Consider the following 18419-nt stretch of genomic DNA (forward strand, 5'->3'; position numbering starts at 1 on the left):
AAGGGGGCAAAATACATAATCAAAAACATGAACTGAAGACATACCACACAGGAAACTGGGAGACGTAGACGAGACATGCAACCATCCGACCAAGACTGACAAACACAAGGAGCTTATAAAGGGAAGAAATCAAAAGGGAATCAGGGAACACAGGTGGGGCCAATAAACACTAATTAGATAACAAGGGGGGGATCTGACAATGACACGAGCACATGCTCAACATAACAAAACCCACATGTGCACACAAGATAGGACAGCATGTAACAATAGCAGACAGCATGGCAAATGTTTACCACTTTCACTAAGATTATATGAACACACAAACTCGTGAAGTTTTCATTTGATTTTAAAGTCTAAAAGGCTTGAAGCAGTGTTTTAAAAAGTTGTCATATAAATTAGGAGACATTTTTACACCAGAATGTTTTATTTATGGACCAAAATATATCACCTGCCATTTAATTGACAGTAAAGAACAGTTTGCTATGGCATTGCTGGGAGTAGGAAAATGTACAGCTTCGCAAAGAGCAGCAAACATTTCTGCGGTGAAAACATCTCTCATGGAGGAATGTGGGATTAAATCTAAGATTAGACCCATTGTTCAGCTGCTAATGTGGTTGCATGTGCCAACAATTTACAGCTTAGGCATGTAGCATTTGCAGAGCCCATGCTCTAAACCTGATGTGAAAAAAGCTATTGACTTCCCAGGGCTTCAAGACATAAAGAGAAAGCTGAGGAAGATTGTTGCTTATTTTAGAACAAGCACTGTAGCAAAGGAGCGACTTGTAAGTTTCCAGCAGCAGATGGGAAAACCTTCTCATAAATTACAGCACATTTGTCTAGACTTTACAGTGTGAACCAGTTGGTGCTGCACTGGTGTCACTCAGGACAGATTTGGCTGCTCTGTCCTCAGCTGACGACCACACAATGTCTGAGTGCTTTGGTGTTCTGTCTCCACTGAAAGAGGCAACTGTTGAACTTTCAGCAGATAAAATACTGTCTCTGGGTCCAAGGTCATTCCCCTCATCCGCATGTCGAGGCAAGCTATAACAACAAAGCAGCAAGGAGTGACTGATGAGAAGGCAGCTCAGCTCACATTTGGGTTTGATTCAGATTCAGTTAGATGGTCTATTTACACCCAGATTGTGCAATTTACCCACTGACTCGGATCAACTTACCCCAAACCTTTTAACAGTCACAAGTTTTGTTATTTGTCTAAAATCACCTTCACCCATCAGTACAGTGCAAATAAATGTTCAGTAAAAATTATGCTCACTGTGAAAAAAAACCTAAAGTTCATTTCATTCCTGTGTGTGTGTGTGTGTGTGTGTGTGTGTGTGTGTGTGTGTGTGTGTGTGTGTGTGTGTGTGTGTTTCACTGCCTGCTGAACCGGTCTGATCAGTGTTGCCTGCAAATGAATAAGACTTGTTGAATGAACAGATCAGACAGAAAAAGAAAAAGAGCAAAGGGGAGCAAATACTGAAAGAGAAAGGTAAAGAGAAAACAACTCAGAAGAAAATATGGACACGAAAAGACTGGCATGAGGAAGCATACGGCAAGCATAAAGGATAGCAGAGAAAGACAGGGTGAAAGTCTAGAGTTATGACATGTCTATAAAGACAGTCACACGTAACTTGTATTTAAATATATGGAGGAGTAAGTCTAATGAGGCCTGCATGGATGAGTTTGTCTCAGAAGAACGCACAGATACTATATCTTATCTTCTGTCTCTGCCATTACAGTAAGTATATGTTTCTACCTATATGTGTCTGTATTAGTTTACATGGTTTATGCTTTGGGGACAAAAGTATATTTTTTAGGGTTAGGATTTAACCCGTGTGTAGAAAATAACAGACATATATGTTATGGTCTCATTTTCACAGCTAGATAAACTTTTGTGCACAGATGTGTGTATTTTATGATTTCAGAAGTAAATGCACATTAAGACTTATGTTAATACAGTCCCTGACAAAAGTCTTGTCGCTTATCTATTTTCTAGAAATACCTGATATTAACCTGACTTTTAATTAATTCATTGGTGTTAGAAATAGCTCATATGAAAAGCTAAAACCCTCCCAAATGATGTTTAATGCACTGAAATAAATAATTTTCACAGAAAAAATATTTATTATTTAATCAAGACAGAAAGGTCAAATTTTGGCAAGACAAAAGTTTTGTCGCCTATACAGAAATTGAACAAATTTACTGCAAATGCAAAAATATGTCAGCAAATTAAGTTGTGGTGCTGTGAGATCCAAATGTAATATCTTGTATGACTTCCATGAGCTTGAAGGACTGCATCCATGCGGTTTGGCAAGGATTCATACAATTTATTGATGAAGTCATCAGGAATAGCTAAGAAAGCAGTCTTGCATGCCTCCCAGAGTTCATCAATATTCTTTGGTTTCGTCTTCCATGCGTCCTCTTTCATCCTTCCCCACATATGCTCAATGATGTTCATGTCTGGTGACTGGGCTGGCCAATCCTGGAGCATCTTGATCTTCTTCGCCTTGAGGAACTTTGATGTGGAGATGGAAGTATGCGATGGAGCACCGCCCTGCTGCAGAATTTGGCCTCTTTAATGGTTGGGAATATAAGAGGTAGCTAAGATTTCTTGGTATTTTAGACTATTGATGTTGCCTTCCACCCTGCAGATCTCTCGCACACCCCCATACTGGATGTAACCCCAGACCATGATTTTTCCGCCACCAAACTTCACTGTTTTCTGGGTGAATCTCGGATCCATTCGGGCTCCAGTAGGTCTCCTGCAATATTTGCGGCGACTGTGGTGTAATTCAACAGAAGATTCATCTGAAAAATCCACCTTCTGCCACTTTTCCAACGTCCATCCTTTTAGCAGGCTGTGGGCCTTGGCAAATGCCACACGGTTTTTCAATTGTCTTTTGTTTAGTGCTGGCTTCTGGGCACTGATTCGACCATGGAGGCCATTTTGAGACAGAATCCGACAAACTGTTTTGGTTGACACAGGGACTTCAGGTGACCAGGTCTCGTGGAGCTCTGCTGCAGTGGAAAATGGGCTGGCCTTGGATTTTTGAGCCAACAAACGGTCCTCTCGAGCAGTTGTCTTGCGGGGTCTTCCTGACCTGGGCTTGTCAAAAATGTCTCCAGTCTCTTCAAATTCTTTTTTTTATCCTCTGTACTTGATGCTGAGACACATTGAAGGTGTCTGCCACATCAGCAGTGGATCTGGTCTTCAGCCTCTTGATAATCAAAACTTTAGTCTCAGGGTGAATCTTAGGCATGTTTGCAGAGGTCTAGTTGCAGTTGATGTGAAGGTCTAGCGTACTGGGGTTCTTTTTAAACACACTTGAGACCTAATTGATCCATTATTAGTCACAGGTGAAGCTCATATGACAAGGTGACCACACTCATGTCTTTGCAAAAATTGACTCATTGGGCTTAACCAAGCTGTGAATATTAAAATACTTTTTGAAAGTTTAGTTTTTCACTGAAACATTATCACAAAAGCTGGTGGGATTAAAATGAGCCATTTCTTGTAAAAAAATCTTGATTAGAAATATATTTCAGCGGCACTTTAGGTCAATTTGTACACAAGCGACAAGACTTTTGTCAGGGACTGTATGATCACAGTGCATTTGTTTGAACCGTTCAGGTATTTGTGCTATGCGTTCGTTCAAACAAAACTTCCTAACAGAATTTCTCTATACAATCGTAATGTAATTATCCGGTGTAAAACTTGCAATGTAGTATTGGCAATTTTCATGTAATATTACACAGCATAACAAGTCTAGGTGATGCTTTTCAGCTGAACATTGCCAAAAACAAAACAACAATAACTGCCACGTATGTCATTTTTGTTGAGCTGAATACTGAAAGACAGGATTCTGGAGTCAAGAGTAAATGAGACAGGCTAGCCAATCCTGTTTTCAGCCTCAAGCTTCACTTTCATGTCACTTCAAATGATTTGCTTCATGGCTAATTTACTTTAACACCGTTTCAGAGCATAGTTTCATTTGGAAATGCCATCCTGCGATTTATCACTAAGGAATAGACAGTGCAGAAGCAGTAAAATAATGCTTGCTAAATTCGGATTGGTCAGGTCATTTGACCAGTGATAAGAGAAAGATTACAGCACTTCTAAAATGCTCTTGTTTATCTTAGCAGTATAGTGAACTCACCCAACTGGTTTGAAGAGGGGTAAATATTAACTTACAGAGAAAGGACAGGCACGAGAGTGGACATCTGCTGGATGTTTTCATCATCTGATTTAAGGAATCCTGTTGAGAAGCTACTCCAGGAAATCCAACTATAAAGCCCAGGGGCCCTTTCATACAACCGGTGCGACGCAAGTGTGTTCTGCTAGTTTCAGCCTGAGGCAGTTCTCATGTTCAGGTCCAGCTCCGCGTTGTTTAAATATCAAACGCACTGGCTCATCTGTTCCCCCATGGGTGTGCTGGTCTGAACACCAGGAGTGTTCAGGAGTATTGTTGGAGCGTTGATGTTTTGAGGAACTGAAAACCACTGACCATTGACCAACACAAACCTACTCTAAAGTCAATAGTGCAGTATTGTGTGTGTTATTTAAAGAGGGTGTTAATGATATGAGCCTATAGGTGGTGCACGATGCGCGTACACTGATTATAAAACACACATGGACGTACAGCAGCACCAGTGATGTCAGTAACGCGTTACATAGTAACCCATTACTCTAATCTGACTACTTTTTTCCAGTAACGAGTAATCTAACGCGTTACTATTTCCAAACCAGTAATCAGATTAAAGTTACTTATCCAAGTCACTGTGAGTTACTATTTTAGTCATTTTCCTTAGTAAAAACCGACAGCTTATCAAAATTCTCAGCCCGAGTCTGGCTGGAGTGTTTTTTTATTTTTATTTTTTTATTTTTAATTTTTTTACATTGTTGCAGCCATTAAAATAGTTAAGTTTTGTTTTTAATGTCAAAGTAGTTATATTTCGTTTCGTTTCTTTATTAACCTAATTTAGAAAAATGTTCAGAGCAATTTTTTGTTTGTTAAATTAAAGTTTATATAGGCAAGACAATTCAAGAGTTGGTTTGAGAGACTAGACTATTAAACATGCGGTTAACTCACTGGGTCGTCACATAAAAAAATTAAAACTTTAATTTAACAAACAAACAATTGCTCTAAACATTTTTCTAAATGAACTTAATAAAGAAAAGAAACGAAATATAACTACTTTGACATCAAAAACAAAATAGGCTAGTTATTTTACCACCACAAAGGCATTTTTGACGAGCTGAGGCAGGCTGATAGGCTATCCTACTGATCGCAACGGCGCTCAAAAAAACGAAACGGGCTACACAATCTAAACAAAAACAAAACAAAATAAGTACATGCAGGTTGTCTTATAGCCTACCTTACACTTCAGCAAAATTAATATAAATCCGATCTTCAATTCCCGTGGTATATGCTCAAAAGCAAAAGATTCTAGCATTTTATTCAGCAGCTCATTTCAAATTCAAAGATCGCAATATGAGAGAGAGCGACCTATGCACTGGTAAGATCATTTAGTCTCATTAATTTATATTGAAGATGATTGTGTTTTGTGTGACTTATTTTAAAGTTTTGTTTACGGCCATTTGCGTTGGCTTGCTTTACTCATTTGAAGCGATGTTGCAGTAGCACCGTCATATCTATCTGAATACAACATAACACACTGTCACACATTTCTTTTTTAATTATTTGCCAGGAGTAAAATTTACACATGTGGTTTAAACAACCAGATACATTTACATTTGTCCGGTTTTGTCTGAAATGCTTTCATGCACCTTCTGAATTCGCAATCAGATAGATACCTGGTCAGAGAAAATGAATGAAGGAACCAGTTGTAAAAAGGCCATAACTCTAGCAGCTGCACTGAAGAAACGGACTCTTTAACCCTGCGCGAGCCATATCTTGACTGTGGCGTAATCTATCATGGTCTCATGTTGTTTCCAACCGCACAGCACATCTCATTGTTCCTTTTAATTATTAAAATAAATATAAAAAGAAGGAGAAGCCTAAAAAAAGCGGTGTAAAAAAGTCGGGGCCGTCAGGCTCGGGCATAAATGCAGAGCTCTAGTCAGGATAGATTGTTGACGTAACTGTTAAAAATGCACTTCCCATAAAGTGTGTTGCCAAAAACGGTTGTCATTTCTATTTTGAGGCGGCAGGGGTGTTGTCGGCAGCTGCTGAATGTAACTAATAAAGTAACTTGTAATCTAAATTAGTTACTTTTAAAATCAAGTAATCTGTAAAGTAACTAAGTTACTTTTTAAAGAAGTAATCAGTAATCAAAAATCAGATTACTTTTTCAAAATAACAGTGGCAACACTGAGCAGCACACACACATTTGTTTTTTGTTTTTTTTAATAAAAGGGTTCCTCTCTGGAGAAGCGTTCAGTCTTTCCGCTCGCAAATTCCTCCATGTAAATAGCTAATCTACCATGGTGCGAGCTCAACTGGCTTTTAAAGGGAATGCGTTCAGATCATTAAAATGGGGCCCTTAAGAATGCGAATAGAGCGTCTGGAGCGAATTATTTCCATGTTAAGTAAATGGAAAGGCGCGTTGACGTGCGTCTGGAGGTCCTGCGGCGCGATAGATGCATTTTGCGAATAGCGAATAAAACATCTTGTGCGGGAGTGGTGGTTTTTGTGCATTCACGCGTTTGAAGCAAATTCACGTCTACGCTCGAGTTTAAAAATATGAACTTATTGAACTTTGCCGTCAATTTGCGCCATGTTAACCAATGAGGAGCCTGCTTGCTGCTTTCACGTGGTAAAGTGACGTTATGAGAAACCCTACATATAATTAAAAAATACTTTAATTTTGTCACTAAATGTAGTTTAAATGCTTTTCAGTTGATAATGTAGTTGTTTAAAGCTAAAATATGTGGGTTACTTATAAAGACAGTGCCTATTTAAAAAGAAAAGAAAGGCCAGATTAGGTTGAAGAATGACCCGGGAATCCTCTGGTAACCAGTGTAAGAACAGTTCACTCACAAGTTCAAGTTCAAGTTCAAGAGTTTTATTTGTCACATACACAGTTATACAGAATACAACCGGCAGTGAAATGTAAACAGGTCCGCTCCATGGACAGCAAATAACAATTAACAAAAAAAGCACAATAAATTATAAAATAGAAATAGGATAAGGTGCTATATACATACATATGTAGAATTATGAATAAATCAAGTAAAAGAAATAAGAGATGTGGAATAAAATAAGTGAGATAAAGTAAACTGGAGACTATAAAAATAAATCTGTGGATAACAGAAGTGCAGGAGTGTAATGTGCAAACAGCATTATAATGAGTAGTTACATGTACACAAGAATAAAGTGCAGTGCAATATCAGTATGTGAGTTTGTTAATACTGAAGTGAGGTGAAGTCACATGTTGTTAAGTGACAGCGTTCAGGAGTCTGATGGCCTGTGGGAAGAAACTCCTCCTGAGTCTCTCAGTTTTGGCCATCAGGCTACGGAAGCGCTTACCAGAAGGCAGCCGGGTGAAGTGGGGGTTGGCCGGGTGATTAATGTCCTTGATGATTTTTGTAGATGATTTCTCTGATAGAGCATGAAGTTTACCAACATGTTTAGTGGAAACAATGGCCAACAAAAAGGACACTTTCAATGACACCACTGAATATCCGCAACAGCCAAAGGTTCAAATGGTGGTGAACGAAGGGACTCTAGAACAAACGGTAAGTCCCAGACTGGAAAGGGAGTCGAACGAACAGGCGTTAAACATCTCGCTCCCTTTAGAAAACTACGAACAAGGTTATGAGACCCTAAGGAAGCACCATCAACTGGGTCGTGATAAACAGATATGGCAGCAATATAGACTTTTAAGGTGGAGGCAACCTTGTTGCCATCCAAAATATGCTGCAAGAAACTATATTCGGCAACGTACAGTGAACTGGTTCAATTCCTTGATCCCCGCACCAAGGAGGAGCCCTAGTGTTGCCGATAGTGTTCACTACTGCTGGTTCACAATCCATTAGCTGTGAACTGGACCTGGCCAAACCCAGAGCCGAAGATGAGATGGATCTGGGTGCCAAACACGGCCGTGCACATGAGACAGGAGGTCCCGTCTGATGGGAAGCTGCCATGGCTCGCCCTGTAACAGACTCAGAAGGAGAGGAAACCATGGCCTGGCTGGCCATCGAGGTGCCACTAAAAGTACCCTGTGCTTGCATAGGAATATTCTGTACAATGTTTCCCACAGAAGAGGAAGAGGAGGGAACGCATACAAAAGGCAACTCGGCCACTCGAGGGCTAATGCATCCTGACAGCGGACTGGACGTCTCGGCTCTCGCGAACCACCAATGGCAATTAGTGGTCAATTCTGATGCAAACAGGTCGACCTCCGCCCAGCCAATCCTCTGCCAAATCAACCACCACGTCTGGGTGGAGTCTCCATTCCCTCCATGACACGTCCTCGGAAGCACCTTAGGCACTCAAAACTGTTATAAACACCTACTCAGAAAGATCAGACGTCCCTCAAATCTTCAGATAGAACCCGAAAGATTTATAACGTCTAGGATAGGATAGTATATAGGTTGCGGTGAAACGCTACCTGAGTGCGGTCGAAACCAGCCACCGGTAGTACCATGAAGCAAAGGGTATCGCGACACAACATTAAATTAGTAATTACTTACATAGAAATGGAATGCGAGATATCCATCGATCCAATTATAGAGTAGAGCGTGCTGTCATAGCATAAGCATAGGAATACAACATAAGCATAAATTACTTTAATCTGATAATTGGAAATAGTAATGTGTTATATTACTCGTTATTGGAAAAAGTGGTCACATGATTAGCGTTACTAAGTAATGCGTTACCGGCATCTCTGCTGTAATGCTGGAAGGACAATATTATTTCATATCACCCCTCAAAGGAGAAAGAGAAAAGCACGTAAAGATTTGAAATCAGGTGTTTCGATTTTCTGCCAATTTCCACATTTTTAAAATGGCATTCATCATTTTGAGATAAACGACATAAACCCATTTTAACTATAGCACATCTACCTTCTTATTTTTAACAGATTACATAAATAGTATATTCTTTTTCCTATTAAAAGTAAATAGGAATTTATTTGTATTATTCACAGCATATGAGGCTTTATTCAAAGCAGACAATTATGCGACTGACCACCTGAACAGCACATTCTTGGGTTCGTATGATCACAAAACTCACTCCTCCATGTGTGAATAAATCTGATTGCATCACTGAGGTGCCATGCAAATGCATTAATTCAGACATCCACATGCGAAACAATTACTGTCTGATTTTGGATTTATAATGACCGCTACATGTGCATTCCAGTGAAATCCACAAGACTGATGTGTCCCACGGCTCACATGCTCCGCAGCAGACATTCACCCTAAGGTCTAAAAGTCAAATTCGCTCACTTGTTTCCCTGAACACCTCTAAAGCCATGTTCACACTGCCCGATTTTAGCCCCAATTTTGACTTGCTGAAAGGTTTTGCGAAATCGCCAAAAAAAAAATTCGCAGACGCCCGCGAGATATTTGGCATGCTAAATATCTGGACCTGTCGGCGATCCAAACTCCTGCTGTGTGAAAGGAGTTCTGACTGAAAATTACATCGGCAGCCGATGAGAGAGCGAGATACAGGGCAGCGGGAGGTTCAGGGAGAAGTTATAGACAGAATATCAGTATTTTAATAGATATATTTACAATTCTTTACAATTCTAACAAAGCCCAAACATTTGCACATCCAGCCGCAGCACATTATAAAAATATTTATTTACCTCAAACTCTCATTGAAGAACAAAATCCTGGCTCCCTCTGTCTCTCCAACAATTTCTGCCACCATAATCTTTTTTCTTTTTCTCCACAAATCAGCACACAGACAATTTGGAGCAAACTTTGTGCAGTTTATCATTTTTAATAACAATTCCAAATCTCCGGTCTGACGCACGTGTGATCTCGCGTTGTTTACTCGTCACATCGCACGTGTGTTTGGGAAACGTAGATTACGCACCGGAGAGAGTAACTTATCGGCGATTCTTCCTCTTGTTCAGTCATGCAGTGTGAACTCTTCTGTCGGTGATCCATTGGTCAGTGTGAACACAGCAGTGACTGAATGATACCCCAGATAGTCACGCAGTGTGAAAAGAGCAGTGACCCGACGAGTTTGAAACTTGTGCAGTCTGAACTAGGCTTAAGTTAACTACTTGAGAAACAATATAAAGAATGAGGCCTTCTCTTTTATTGGAAATGACACTTTATGTCGATGAACTTTAGGAGCTTGTTGTAACAGAGTTTGAGGATTGGACACCCCTGTCATCGTATTTGATTCTTTTCTATTAATGTTCACAATAAAAAAAGATTGTGCCTATAAGTTGCCATCATCCTAAAAATCAATGCCTCCTGTGAGCAAATGGCGGTAACATGGGGGTGTGAGAAAGTCTCTGTATAAACTGCATAACTTCTGTGGCACTAGCAGCTAATGGAATTACAAAAATTTAGTCTATTTCCAAACAGGTTTCCCAAAATGTCTTTCACCCCTGTCGCAACACTACCACTGAGTAGTAATTCACAATTGTAGTCCAAAAACAGGCAAGAGGTCATAACAGGTATTCAGTCCAATCAGGCACACTGCAAAAAATGCTTTTCTAACTTAGTATTTTTGTGTTGTTCCCAGTCCAAATATCTAAAAATTCTTAAATTAAGAAGCATTTACTAGATAAACAAAAGATATTGTCTGGTTTTGGGGGTAAATAGTTTTTGCTGAAAATAAGCAAAATAATCTGCCAAAGGGGTAAGCAAAATCTTGTTTTCTGTTTGAATTAAGATCATTTTGCTTACCCCATTGGCTGATTATGTTGCTAATTTGAAGTAAAATCTCACTCAATTTTGAGTTATTTTGCTAAAAACACAGAAAATGTTTTGCTTGTCTAGTAAACGCTTCTTTAAGAATTTTTTGATATTTGGACTGGAAACAACACAAAAATACTACAACCCCAAATCAGAAAAAGTTGGGACAGTTTGGAAAACGCAAATAAATAAAAAAAGTAGTGATTTCAAAATTTACTTTGACTTGTAGTAACTTGTCATATTGCAGACAATATGAACACAAAATATTTCATGTTTTGTCTTGTCAACTTCATGTCATTTGTAAATATGCATCCTTTCCTTTCATTCAGACCTGCAACACATTTCAAAAAAAGTTGGGACAGGAGCAATTTAGGGCTAGTAATGAGGTAAAAGGGTTAAATAATGATGTGATTTGAAACAGGTGATGTCAACAGGTGATTGAAATTATGATTTGGTGCAAAAGCAGCATCCAAGAAAGATCTAATCCTTTAGGAGCAAAGATGGGCCGAGGATCGCCAGTTTGCCAACAAATACGTGAGAAAATTATTGAAATGTTTAAAAACAATGTTCCTCAAAGAAAGATAGGAAGAGATTTGGATATTTCACATTCAACAGTGCATAACATAATTACAAGATTCAAGGAATCTAGAGGAATTTCAGTGCGTAAAGGACAAGGCCGCAAGCCTAAGCTGAACAACCGTGATCTCCGATCCCTCAGGCGGCACTGCATCAAGAATCGTCATTCATCTAGAAGCGATATCACCACATGGGCTCAGGACTACTTTGGCAAACCTTTGTCAAGTACCACAATACGTAGTTACATCCACAAATGCCAGTTGAAACTGTACTGTGCCAAAAGGAAGCCTTATGTTAACAGTGTCCAGAAGCGCCGTCGACTTCTCTGGGCTCGGAGGCATCTGGGATGGACCATCACACAGTGGAAATGTGTACTGTGGTCAGATGAATCAGTATTTCAGGTATTTTTTGGGAGGAATGGACGCCGTGTGCTCCGGACCAAAGAAGAAAAGGATCATCCAGACTGTTACCAGCAACAAGTCCAAAAGCCAGGGTCTGTCATGGTCTGGGGTTGTGGCAGTGCCCTTGGCAAAGGTAACTTACACTTCTGTGAAGGCACCATTAATGCTGAAAAGTACATAGAGATTTTGGAGCATAATATGCTGCCTTCAAGAAGATATCTTTTCCAGGGACGTCCATGCATATTTCAACAAGACAATGCAATACCACATTCTGCACACATTACAAAGTCCTGGCTGCGGAGGAAGAGGGTGCGGGTACTTGACTGGCCTGCCTGCAGTCCCGACCTGTCTCCAATAGAGAATGTGTGGCGCACTTTGAAGCGCAAAATGCGACAACGAAGACCCCGTACTGTTGCCCACCTTAAGACTTGTTTGCAGGAAGAATGGGACAAAATTACACCTGAAACACTTCATCACTTGGTGTCTTCAGTCCCTAAACGTCTTTTAAGTGTTGTGAAAAGGAATGGCAACATTACAAAGTGGTAAATGCTTTACTGTCCCAACTTTTTTTGAAATGTGTTGCAGGTCTGAATGACAGGAAACGATGCATATTTACAAATGACATGAAGTTGACCAGACAAAACATGAAATATTTTGTGTTCATATTGTCTGCAATGAAATACAAGTCAAAGTAATTTTAGAAATCACTTCTTTTTTTATTTTATTTGCACATTCCATACTGTCCCAACTTTTTCTGATTTGGGGTTGTAAGTAAGAAAATCATTTTTTTGCAGCGCAAACAAACCAGGAGAGAGAGCGTCTAAAGGGTAACCCAAGACCAAGAGCCATGAAACCAGGAACCCACTCAGCAATGCAGTGGTACACTAAACAAGACTTCACAGTGAATGATAGCATAACATGGTATATATAGCCAGAGATAATGAGAGACAGGTGAAAACAGTGAGTGCTAATGAGTCCAGATTATGGGTAATGTAGTCTTAAGCCCCATTCGCACAGGACTAGTATTATCTGGGGACCTCTGGTGATTTGTAATAATTGCAGAGGATGTCTGTGATCTTAATCCCGTGCGAATCGGCCATGTCTGTAATTTGTAAAGTAAAAATTCCCCGCAAATGACCTACCATATTTCGCCGAACACCGAGGTCCTGTGATAATAATAGTCCCGTGCGAATCGACATCTCTGTGATTTAGCCAGGATTAGGAGGATCGTATATCATTTTTGCAAGCTTTTTTTGTTCTTGTGAGCATTTCTATCTTTATCTTTCACGAAGAATAAAGTCTGCATTCATTACGCTTTCCTATAGCTCAAACGGTAGTGCATGGCGCTCGCAACGCCAAGGTCATGGGTTCGATTCCCAGGGAAAGCAAGAATTGACAGTAATTGAATGTAATGTAAGTCGCTTTGGATAAAAGCGTCTGCCAAATGCGTAAATGTAAATGCGCACCGTTATGAATTCCCGTGCAGCCACGCCCACACGGATTATACTTTCACTATAGAATGATTATCAATTTGGGAGTAATCTGACTGAATGGTGTGTTTAATATTAACACCAATACTGTTCTTAATGAAGAACAGAACAGAACAGTACAATGACAAGCTTGTTTAAATAGCGCTTTTACATTTAGCTTTGAAACTGAATTATTCCGCCGTATATTGTCAGCTTCTCACTCGTGATGAAATCTGACTCCTGCCGCTGGTCTGAGCTCAGTTCATGGCCTCTGTTCGCTAAATGAACCAAATTATGTTTATTTATAGGCTACTGTAAAATAATCAAAACGATATCGATGCCTGTTTATGTTTTCATACAGCTATATAACGAAGTCTCGACATCATATCCAGGAGAAGTCAGTAAATTCGAGTAAAATCACAGGCTTTGCTTATCCCGTGCGAATGCGCCACGCAAAACTCAGATGTGGGGGAGTCATTTCAAAATCACAGAGGTCCCAGATAATACTAATCCCGTGCGAATAGTGCTTTAAATAGAAGGACAGTCCGGATTGGATCATGGGCACTCACACTCATTTTTCTTTCTCGCAATAACCAGCTTTCTTGTGTGCATGTATTCGGACCGACTGGGATAAAAGAAAGTGTTTTAACGTCCTAAAAGAATTCACCCTTATGTCCTCTCTCTCTGAAGCTCAGGCGATTATCATCCAGGTGCAGAGGAACCCCATCACTGCACCGGTTCAGGGAAGTGCACTTTTCCCTGTGGACATCACATGCTCCGGGACTCCAGCAATCAGATGGATGTTCAATTCCGTAACCGGGCAGCAAAGGATTGCAGCTTGGACCCTCGGTGGCTCAGCAAATGTCACGCAAATGTACGAGGGAAGAGTGCAAGCGCATGCCAACGGTTCTCTAACCTTATCCAACTTACGCCTCCAAGACTCCGGCTATTACATCCTCACTGTGACAGAGGTGTCTGGGAACAGCAAAGATGCGGGTCTGGCATTGACTGTAACTGGTGAGTAGCTTTAAAGTGATTTGTCCTTGTTAGTAAACTGGTTCTCTGCAGTCTTGGTATATCGCCTCACACATATTTTAGAGAGTTTTCGATATTCAACACAAATGTCCACTGACACAACGTTTTAATGTGGCTTTCCTGTTTTTGCACTGAACAAACGCTGCATGTTTCAGAGGTGCTGTATGAGGACATACAGTTCTTGGCTGTATTCGTCATTGTGCTGGGGACCCTGTCTGTGATTCTAATGCTGTGTATGTGGCTCTTGAATAAACTGTACCGCTTCCTAAAAGCCTGGAGACAAAGGGGATGCTTACCAGGTAACAAGCTACATTTACTCCAAGTAAATGTATTATTACATTTCAAGTTGCTTATATATGAGGGAAATGTCTTATTAGTGTGTGCATGCCTGACTATGTTTTGATACCAAAACAGAAGGTTTTATGTCGTATGCAGATGTTGTTTTCTTCCTCTGTATAATGAATTATTAGCGATTACATTAAAGCTATACTGTGTGATATTTTCCCCCATCTAGCGGTGTAAAGGTATATGACCATCCAGTGAATATTAGTTTCTGATTTCGTTTTAACTCCTACGGTGGCCGATTTAGTCCAATATTAACATGATAACCCCCCTCTTCACATTCGACACGGTTCCATTGAGTGTTAAAACGTGAAAGGCGAAGCTTGAATTTACGGGTTTGTCCCTCTTTGGCTACTGTACTTTCAAGATGGAGGAGCAACATGGCGACCGGCATTCGAACCCCTCACCCGTATGTGTTTTCAATGGCATATTATAAACTTACCAGAAGACTTTATTACTTGAAAGAAGTAAATATATACATTAATGAGCACATATATTTTTGAATTAACTGTGAAGTGTTTTTAGCTAAGAATAAACTAAACAAGTTACACAGTGTAGCTTTAAAGCAAACAGATACCTTGCAGAGCACCTGACTGCGAGAGAGAGACTGATGCCGCAGATAGACATTTATGAACATTTTAAAAGTATTTTCTTAAGTTTTGGCCTCCCAATGCAAGCCCTATAAATGTAAAAAATTATTTGTATTACTAACCAGACTGACTTTATCTCTGTCAGATGACTACAGAAGCGCTTTATTGAGAATTAACAGAGGTTTAGATGTTGATAGAAAATGTTTAGTTTGAAGTCACCATGATGGCGATCAGCGTTTGCTTAAGTTGGGCCCTTGGCGTTTGTTAAATTGATTCTTTTTCAGCAGTTGCAGTTTTCAGTGTTTTCAGAAAACATTTCTGCATTGATAACGCAGATCAACATGGCTACTTTAATTAAATTTCTGCTTTGAAGAGGCAATTTTAAGAAAACGTAATTTTCTTGGAATGTTACATTTCTGAAAAACTTTAATTTCATAATATGATTTCTCAATGACGTAAGCACACTCACCTAAAGGATTATTAGGAACACCATACTAATACTGTGTTTGACCTTCAGAACTGCCTTAATTCTACGTGGCATTGATTCACCAAGGTGCTGTAAGCATTCTTTAGAAATGTTGGCCCATATTGATAGGAGAGCATCTTGCACTTGATGGAGATTTGTGGGACGCCCATCCAGGGCACAAAGCTCCCGTTCCACCACATCCCAAAGATGCTCTATTGGGCTGAGATCTGGGGACTGTGGGGGCCATTTTAGTTCAGTGAACTCATTGTCATGTTCAAGAAACCAATTTGAAATGATTCGAGCTTTGTGACATGGTGCATTATCCTGCTGGAAGTAGCCATCAGAGGATGGGCACATAATGGTCATAAAGGGTTTGACATTGGTTAGAAACAATGCTCAGGCATTTAAACGATGCCCAATTGGGATTAAGGGGCCTAAAGTGTGCCAAGAAAACATCCCCCACACCATTACACCACCACCACCAGCCTGCACAGTGGTAACAAGGCATGATGGAGCCATGTTCTCATTCTGTTTACGCCAAATTCTGACTCTACCATCTGAATGTCTCAAAAGAAATCGAGACAGGCAACATTTTTCCAGTCTTCAACGGTCCAATGTTGGTGAGCTTGTGCAAATTGTAGCCTCTTTTTCTTATTTGTAGTGGAGATGAGTGGTACCCGGTGGGGTCTTCTGCTGTTGTAGCCCATCCACCTCAAGGTTGTGTGTGTTGTGGCTTCACAAATGCTTTGCTGCATACCTCGGTTGTAACGAGTGGTTATTTCAGTCAAAGTTGCTCTTCTATCAGCTTGAATCAGTCGGCCCATTCTCCTCTGACCTCGAGCATCAACAAGGCATTTTCACCCACAGGACTGCCGCATACTGGATGGTTTACCCTTTTCTCAGGCATTGGATTAGATCACTTACACTGACAGAAGAGAAAATGAGCAAACAGTTTGATCCATTAGGAAGAGTGTTTAGCACAATATGAATGTTTATCTCCAGTCCAAACTATTGTGATTTACATATTTTCTGTTAGATGTAATATTAACTGCAATTGAACTGAACCTCTGTATTTCTACACACAGAGCACACCGAGACTGAACTACAGCCACTGTGACGAAAACAAACATCCACCAGATGCTCATTAAAGTGTTTGAGATGAGAGGACAAGCGTAGGGAAAAACACATCCGTCCCTCTAAAGTCCCAGATGATGTGTGGCAGATCTCGGAGGTCCAGTCCGGACACAGAAAATTATACTGCGAATGTATTCACACCCCTTCATTTATTTCTACCTCATGTTAAATGACCTTTTTCACATTAATCTACACTCCATACACCATAGTGACAAAGCAAAAAATAGATTTGTGACAAATTTATTACAGACAATAAAACTCAGCTAAATGATTAAATGTGAAATAATTACATTGCCTAAGTATTCATAACCTTTTCTGGGACACTTGAAATATAGCTCAGGAGCATACCGATCTCGCTTGTAGATATCAATGCTGTATCACGCCTATTGGAGGAAAAATAATCTTTTGTGTGTGTTTTTAACTGGATATGGGTCTTTAATAATTATTTGAAATTTCTGGGGCAAATTTCCATCTGTGTATCAGGTACCAATTCTGACAGATTTACTCAATTATAATTATTAACCCTTTCATGCATAGAGGTCACTAGTTTTGGTGGCATAGTTGCACATCAACCTCTACAGTGGACCCTCGTGCATCATCCTATACACTGCCATCAAGTGGCAAAGCCGTTGCTTATCCATTTTCCCCCTCCAAACCAAAGTTGCTCTGGAATATCCATCCATTCCTATATCCTAGGAGACTCTTGCTGATAAAAAAAATATTGCATAGCAACCAGCGATATCTGATGAGTCATATCACTGTTACATTTTCCAAGAATTGATTTTAGATTGGGAGAAAATTCTGATTAATCATCCGTCCACTACAGTGGACATCATGCATCAATAGCTAGATTTCGGCTACAATTCATACATTGCTGTTGTTTAAAAAAAATACTTCATCTGCAGTAACTTTGTTGACTGTAAATAAATGCATTTGTGTTATTAGAGTGTAATCTGCATCAACATCAAAAAAGTAATGTGATTACACAATGCAAGGTACTTGTAATGCATTACTCGTTACATAAAGTAATTTGATTATATAATGCATGTCACTTGTAATCCATTACTTTACTCCTTTATTTTTTGTATATATTTTAGTTTTAACGTGATTTTATAAAAATGTATTGATTGGTTTGTTAAATACACTCAATGTTATCGTTACTGTATTATGTGTAATACAGTATCTGTTCAGTTTAAACCATAAACAAATGTTGTCCACGTTAATGGACATCAGAAAATCTCTGAAAAGTATGTAAAAAAAATATTTTGCAAATCTTGTTTTTCATGCCCTAAGAGCAATAAAAAAAACAGTTATTGGAAAAAAAATCCTGACTAAGGTTATCATAATTCAATGATAGTTAATGTACAAATGTCATAAAACTGACATTGATTTGAATGTGAAAACTGAACGTCAACGTGACAATTACTATTTAGCAATATCTAGCAAATTGCAAAGAATCGCAAACATATTAACAATAAAGATTTTGGCCAAAGAATGCCAGATTTTTTTATTTTACGGGTTTTCTAGCTAACATTTTCCCATGTATAGAAGAATCAGTTTCCT

At 39.5% G+C, this 18419-nt stretch overlaps 1 protein-coding gene and 1 long non-coding RNA gene across 2 annotated transcripts in view; one reads left to right on the plus strand and one right to left on the minus strand.

Moving 5' to 3' along the window:
- LOC137084050 (uncharacterized) overlaps positions 1 to 18419 on the minus strand; it is a 648504-nt gene that overhangs the window by 333409 nt on the left and 296676 nt on the right. The gene's annotated exons all lie outside the window — the stretch shown is intronic.
- Positions 1460 to 18348, plus strand: LOC137084042 (V-set and transmembrane domain-containing protein 5). The gene is made up of 4 exons (XM_067449952.1): positions 1460 to 1738; positions 13980 to 14306; positions 14480 to 14623; positions 16808 to 18348. Exons 1-4 carry the CDS (start codon positions 1663 to 1665, stop codon positions 16837 to 16839), a joined length of 579 nt encoding a protein of 192 aa, XP_067306053.1. The 5' UTR covers positions 1460 to 1662; the 3' UTR covers positions 16840 to 18348.

This window comes from Pseudorasbora parva, chromosome 8 (genome assembly GCF_024679245.1).
Source record: "Pseudorasbora parva isolate DD20220531a chromosome 8, ASM2467924v1, whole genome shotgun sequence".
Taxonomy (NCBI): Eukaryota; Metazoa; Chordata; class Actinopteri; order Cypriniformes; family Gobionidae; genus Pseudorasbora; species Pseudorasbora parva.